General features: G+C 53.6%; 2 protein-coding genes across 4 annotated transcripts in view; one reads left to right on the forward strand and one right to left on the reverse strand.

The window, feature by feature from the left end:
* Positions 1-286: 286 nt before the first annotated feature.
* LOC113491023 lies at positions 287-5954 on the reverse strand. Of its 2 annotated transcripts, XM_026867651.1 has the most exons (5): positions 5878-5954; positions 5394-5461; positions 3567-3689; positions 2092-2609; positions 287-984 (listed from the first exon to the last, which is right to left on the reverse strand). In XM_026867651.1, the coding sequence occupies exons 2-5, from the start codon at positions 5440-5442 to the stop codon at positions 820-822; spliced, it is 855 nt and encodes a 284-aa protein (XP_026723452.1). In that variant the 5' UTR covers positions 5443-5461; positions 5878-5954; the 3' UTR covers positions 287-819. The 2 variants fall into 2 exon arrangements, with proteins under 2 accessions (XP_026723452.1, XP_026723451.1); XM_026867650.1 differs by lacking the exon at positions 5878-5954 and having other exon boundaries at positions 5394-5502.
* Positions 4541-7006, forward strand: part of GALNT6 (polypeptide N-acetylgalactosaminyltransferase 6) — a 13025-nt gene continuing 10559 nt past the window's right edge. The window contains exon 1 of one of the 2 annotated variants that reach the window (XM_026867648.1): positions 4541-4744. The gene's annotated coding sequence lies outside the window, so the exon portion shown is untranslated. Of the gene's footprint in view, positions 4745-5567; positions 5669-7006 lie in introns of those variants that run through there. The other variant, XM_026867649.1, reaches the window with a different exon arrangement.

Below are 7006 nucleotides of genomic sequence, written 5' to 3' on the forward strand. Positions count from 1 at the left end.
CGCAGGACCAGACGCTGCAGCCTCTGTATGGCCCTGTCACACCCAGCCACCGCCTCCCCGAGCCATTTGTTCAGAAGAACGTTTCCCCAAGAGACCAGACCGAAGGGCAGGACAGTAACACACGTGTCAGTCGATCCCTGCACTGGGGGAGCCCCTCCGGGCTCTGCTGCTCTCTGAACACAGCGGGACCCCAGCCAGGAGAGCCCAGCCCATTCCCACCGGTGCTGATAAACCTCTTCCACCTGGAGAGGGATCAATTAAACTGAGGTTTTATTGAGGAGTGAGAAGAGCTCTCGGTTATGCCCTTCCCGGTAACACACGTGGAAGGCGCGATCCAGTCGGTGCCATCACGCCGCTGAGCCCCTCTCAAAAGGCCAGTTCAGGTTCAGTGACTATGAAAACGTTGTGATTCTCCCACCCAGCGTTCCACGTTCTTGGAAAAAGCTGATATGACTTCTCAAGCAACCTTAACTATTTATGGAAAATTCATTTCCATCCAATTAAAAGTGAATTCTGAAAAAATTCCATTTCCCATTGAGTTACAGCTCCCCTGCCCAGCCCCACACGCATCTGGACCCCAGGACAGAAGCGGCTTCAATATCCACAAAGCTCAACAAGCCAAAACACACCCAGAGCCCTCAACCAGTGCATCCAGCAGCGCACCAGGGACCACATTTGGGAGGCCACTGGATTACGCGGAAGGGGAACATGGCCTGAGCAGGCTCCACTCAAAGCCAGCGGCAGGATCTCGTGGAGGTCCAGAGCCCATCACACTGACCAAGGTACAAATAAGTGAATTTCTGCTCTCAAAGACAAGTCCTACTTCATGTGGGCTAAGACGTGCTTTAAATAGTCCACTTGGCCCGCTGCACCCGCAGGGAAAATCTGCTGGCAGATGTCACAAGTCTGAGCATCCTCAGAGGCAAGGACGGTGCCTTGCCCCAGAGTGCCGTCCTCCAGCACCCAGCCCGGCGTCCAGGACGTCTGCGGGGAGCGAAGGGGAAAACGGTCAGTGGGAACGGCAGAGCAACCTCCTTCCAAGCCCCCAGCTGTGTCCAGCCTCCAGCCCAGGGTCCTGCCATGCCAAAGCGCAGCTTCCAAACGCAGACACTGTGGTTTTGTGCCTGCAGAAAGGCTGGGCTAAGGGCTGCTCCCCCGAGCTGGAGTCTGAGGGAGTCCGAGTCCCCCCTCACTTCATCCTCGCCAAAATCCAGCAGGGGATCCTGTCTCTGTACAGCACCTGAGCATTCCCCATCACCCATCTCTTATCCCTCAGCACCTACAATCACTATCCAAGACAGAACATGAGAAAAGTGCTTTTGCAAGAAGCAAACTGGAGCACATTTGTAATTTCCTTTTTGTGCCATTATCATTTAAGTGCTGATAAGGCACATTAAGGCTTTACCAGACAGACACCTCTTTCACTTCTTTCTTTTTTCGCCTTCTTCCTAAAAAGAAACTAGCTTCTAAATATAGCCCAGGCTCAAAATCGATATCTTTCCCCATGAATATGTAGCCATGGCAGTCATGAAATAATTTTTAAGAGCCTCATTTGGAAGAAGGAATGAAGGGAAATGGGCTTGGCATTACAGCGACCCTCGCTGCTAAGCCCAGGGTTGGTGTCCCACTTGTAACACGCTGTGAAGGCCTCCCAGGATGACTGAGGGGCCAGGGTTTAGGATGTCTTTAGAAATCATCCTTCTGAGGGCATATAAATTAGAGAGAATAAAGGAAATATTCAAGAGCTCATTTAATTTGCAGACCCAAAGGAGGTCGATACAGTTTTGGCCCCCCAAGACTCAATCGAGTACTTCAGGAGTTCCTCGGTGCCTCGGAAGGGATCATGGGAGGGACTTCTCCCAAAGTGCATCAGATCACAGGGGCTCTGAGGTACCTAATTCCCCTGAGAACTGGAGAATCCAGTGCCTAGAGACTTTTGCAGGACATAACCCTAAACCTTCACCCTGCCACAGCTTCCCACGTGTTACAGCAGAGCTGATGGAGAGGATGCTGAAGGTGGACAGATGCCATTACGCTGGGAAGAGCAAGCAAAAGTCACCAACAAAAATCCCCATCACCTTCACAATTTACCTTCATGGGTCCCCGGATCTCTACTGGGACTTTAGCCTCAGCAGGCAGAGCACTTTTCCCAGGAGCATCTTCCCTCCGAAGGGTTTCTGGGGCTTCATAGAGGTCCAGAAGGGTCAGGAAGGAGTCCCCGACAACTGAGTTCGGTGCCGTCATTTCCTGCGGGCTGCAGCAAGCCCTCACTTCTTCCCTGGGGGTTTTCACAGTAGGAAACATCCTACAAGTTTTCAGCCACTTATCTGCATCCACCTTCCCGCTCCTCTCTGCCTTGCTGCTGCCAAAAGCTACGGCAGGAGTCGCTCCTCTGGCCCCGCTGCCGCAGGCGCCGGCACTGGGCAGGTACTCGCCGTCGAAGCCGGGCATGGCGCTGGCCGCGTGTGGCTGTGCCAGGGCTCCAGCAGAGCTCCCTGCCTCGGTGGGTGCCAGCACCCCCGAGCGCTTCTGGTGGCTCTCCAGGGGCCTTTCTCTCTCCTCGGTGACCGTATCCTCCGTGCACTGGATTGGCAGCGACATGGGGATATCTGTGAAAGAAAGCAAGCAGAGCGGTCACTCCTGGGATGTTTTTAGTGGTTTTCTTTCCCGTCACACCCCCTTTTCCTTCTTCGCTTGTGAAACAACTAGGTGCTACCTCCTTGCTGGCACAACTCGCCTGTCCCCACACTCGATTAAATACGAGGCTGGACCAGCAAAGAAAGTGTCTGAGGACAGAGTTGGAGGAGCGTTAGCTCCCGTAGGAGAGGTTAAGACGTCGCTGCGTCCCCGACAGCCAGGCTGATCCCACTAATGGCTTTTGCTTAGGTCTCGTCTGGAGCCATTTATTTGCGTGCCAGCCCCAGAAGGACGCACAGACATCAGGGCTGTGGGGACAGGAGGCGAGCCCAGAGGTGGGGAGCACACAGGCTGCTGGTTTCACAGCACGGGGCAGCTGTTTGCCAGAGCCAATCCCTCCTGACCACAACACCCACCCTTTGAGGCGGGAAACCTGCAAAACCCTGCGGGAGGGATGTGACTGTTTGGGGGATACAGACAAGGACCACAGTCAAGGGGAGCAGGAGGGAGATTTCTTGGAAAACCAGGGAGGCTGCTGGGGCGAGCCAGAACGTTTCCCCGGGTGGTTTCGGGGCTGTAGAGGCTCCATCACCACCCCTGCATCCCACACCCGCTCCAGGCAACGAGTACCACCTGCCCCACGCTCCTTCCCCCTCTCCCCAGGGGCAAGATGTGTGAATAGGCAGCAGCGGCCTGGGGCGGCTCCAAGCAGACACAGACACAGTTACTCGTGTTTGATGGAGAAGGGGAAGCCAAAAAGCCGTGACAGCCAGCACGGGTTGTGGAGCGTGTTTCTGCCTTAAACCAGCCACACGTTACCCCCACTTCCCGCAGCAAACTTCTTGCCAGCATCAGGACAAAGGTTCAAGTTACACTTGTCAGCCCGGCTCTGCAGTTTCAGCAGCTCCCTCGCCGGCCCCACTGCTTACCCAGGACGGGTCCCTTCCTGGCAGTCAGCTTCTGGAGCAGCTTCCCCTGCTTGGTGCACAGATCCTGCAGCCTGGCGACTTCCTCACAGAGCTGAAGGAATATTTCTTCCATCTCCGTGGTGCCTGATCAGGAGAAAAGCAAGAGGAAATGCCCAGTTGTGTGTTATCCAAAGGCAGCAAGGAGCCACCGAGGTTACCCTGAGCTGGTGGGATGGGGACAGCCAGGCTCGGTCGTGCTGCAGGATCCCTGGAGATCCCACGTGCTCATGCACACGGAGCTGCAAAGAAAGAAGCACTCCCAGTTCTCTTACAGTATACACAGGAAAAAAAAAAAAAAAAAAAAAAAAACAAAAAAAAAACACTGAAAAGAGAAGTGATTCTTTCCGAGTCGGGGGATAACTGAACAGACAAGCTGGGCTTTTCCACTCTCAGCCCACAGCTGCCACGAGCTCAACTCCAAACAACCAGAAAGTCCCATTTATTGAAAAATCTACTGGGAAAAAGTTCTCTTTCCCGTTCACTTAGTACCCAGGGATGTAATTTTTTGTGCGGTGGCATGAAAGCAAACAAACTCCTGACTACTCCTGACTACTAAACCATACAGGGAAGGACATCCAAGCACGAGGGCACAATTCTCCTTTCCTGAGATGTTCAGCCCTGAGCTGCCCCTTCTGCTCTCAGAAATACCCTGCAAATTAAAATCTAGCTGATGCCCACACGGTATGCGTTAACTGAATATTGTTACTACAAAGAAAAATCTCTCTGCGTTGTGTTCAACACATTTCTCCTTGCTTTAACAGCTGTATTGTGGATTAGACTTTCCAGTTTTACCATATTGCACCAATTATTACCAGTCTGAAAGATAATAAATAAAACCAAAGCTCAGTACAAATCTGCAAACCATCTGCAACGTACGTTTTAATCTGAAAGATTTGTGCAATCTCGATTAGCATAAATATGCAAATGGAGTTTGCTTCCTGTCATATTTTCCAGGTTCGCTGCTGCTCAGCGCTGCAAATTTAAGCTCCGGGTCTGTAATTAGGGGCTCGGCTGATCAATTTGATGGAGCCTCCTCTGGTGCTCAGGGCGATGTGGATTCCCCGGTAGGAGCGAAGGGCAGAAATCCCGACTGACCCGAAGGAAACGCACCTGGCACAAGGAAAACTGCGGACAAAATGGTAAGGTTCGCTTCCAGGGCAGGGATTTCTGCGCTTCTCCCACCTCAAACAAGCCGTGATGGTAACTGTGTTGTATTTTCAGCTGTTTGGGTCCCACTGACTCTTAAAAACCAAGGATAAACATTTTGCACCCGCCAAAGCAGCTAGCTCCATTGCCAACATACCGAATTAAAGATTAAGAGGATGAATTTTGCCTGAGAGTTATATATAACTATGCCAATTAATTATTAAGAAGTGTGTGATTTGGAGCTGTCATCCCCAAGCAAGCCCATATTGATTTTGTACGATCCCTGCTGTTTTTTTCAGTAGCTAACTGCTTCTTCATTTCCCGCAAATTACTTTTGTGACACTAGAAGGACGGTGCACTGGGAGATTTTAATCTCCTGCGTAACCTGAAAAGCATTTCACAAATTGCAATTAAAGGAAGCAATCCGAGAACACAAAAATCCTGGGGAAATCAGATGCTGGGGGTTCACCGAGTGACTCGGAGGGGCAGGACCTGCCTTCAGCCGTGTTCTCCCTTGGTGACAGGGAACGGGGCTGGTTTAACGCAGTGAAAAGGCCGTCCCCACCACACCCCCCCGCAACACAGCCCAGCGTGGACCCTGTGAAGCTAAAAAAGCTCCATTTTCCGCAGAAACGCACTTACGCTGGAGGGGGGCCCTCCTTCCCCTGGCCGGGCGAACGCGGCGCAACATCAGGCTCAGCGAGTCACAGCTGAAAAAAAAGCTCAGCAGCAGCAAACTTTGGGGTAGGGAATTTCCCCTTCAGTTTTTGTGCTAAGAGCGAAACCTCTGCACGGCGGCGAGGCAGGAAACAAAGCGGCAGTGAATTACAGGCAGTTGCTGCGCAAACCCAGGGTTTAAATTTAGCTCTGAAAAGCACAGGAGACGATTATGAAGGCCAAGGGTGGCCTCATGGCGGGTGAGTGTTGGCTCCTCTCTGCACCGTGCCGGGCAAGGAAGGTCCCTTTTCTGTGACTCAGTTTCCCCCTGTCTTTCTCTATCAACCTGTTAGTGCTTTAATGTGGAGGCTGCTGGGTATTTGTGCATCTGCAGTGCCCTGCCCGCCTTATCCCCTGTAAGGCAGCTAATAGTCAAGCTAATATCCCAATAATCCAAATTAATACTCACTCTGCTTCAGCTCAAATCCCCCAAATCCTCTGCACAGCGCAGGAGCCAAAGCAAACTCCTCAGCTGGGTGATTAAAACCCACTCAGGGCTCGTCCCTCTGGGAGCCGCTGGGGTTTCCCCATCACCCTCCTGCTTCTCCACCCTCCCGAACTTCTCAACCACAGCCTCCCCGGGGGTGCACGTCTGGGGGCTGCTTGTGCCCCCCCCGTGCAAGAGCCGATGGGCGCGTACCTGTCACATCATCCCTGGAAGGGGCTTCGCGTGGCTGTTTCGCAGCCCCAATGTCTCACCCGGCTTTGCCGGGGAGTTTTCATGCCGGTGTCTAGCAGCTGCTGATCCTCAAGCTGAAGCTTTATGGTGATATCACCATCTAGTGTTAAACACGGGTCTTGAGGACGTGGGAAACGGGGGGCTCGGGGTGGGGGGGCTCGTCGTTGGGGGGGGCTGCTTCCCGTTTGGGGTCTTATGGGCCCGTCCCCAAGCACGGGGTGGGGGGGTGGAGAGCAGCCAGGTGGTGCCATCAGCAGGGCGTTGCGTAGAGACGGACTCATAAGGGACGACACAGACGGGTGGGAATAATTAGTGAGTTCTCGTGTTGATGGTCTTTATAGCGACCGGTGTGATCACAAAAAATATTACCAGCGATTACTGCATCCCGGTAAAACCATCAGTAAATAAACTCCCAACCACAGGGAACAGCTGCCCCCGAGCTGGGAAGGTCAGGAGGCTCCATGCTGCCAGCAGAGTAATTAATAAATAATAATGACAACAAACATGGCATGAACAGAGGAAGAAGCGTGGTTGGAGGGGCTGTCGCACCGTGTCGGGACCTCTCTCCCTGCCACCCGGCGGTCGGGCAGTACCGGACCTACAGCTCCTGGCAGCACCCCCAGTGCCAGGCCTTTACCGGTCCCCAGCACACCTGGGGTCATGCCCCTATGGCTTCTATAGGCTCCTGCGGCTCCCAGCACCCCCAGGCCCTTGTAGCCTCTATAGGCCCCTGTGGCTTCCAGCACCCCCGGCGCTAGGCCCTTGTGGCCCCCGTAAGCCCCAGCCACCCCCTGCCCCTGCGGTGCCAGGCCCCTATAGCCCCTATGGGCCCCAGCCCCTGCCGGCAGCCGCCGTGTTC

This window comes from Athene cunicularia, unplaced genomic scaffold (genome assembly GCF_003259725.1).
Source record: "Athene cunicularia isolate RWA unplaced genomic scaffold, athCun1 chrLGE22_part1, whole genome shotgun sequence".
Classification (NCBI taxonomy): Eukaryota; Metazoa; Chordata; class Aves; order Strigiformes; family Strigidae; genus Athene; species Athene cunicularia.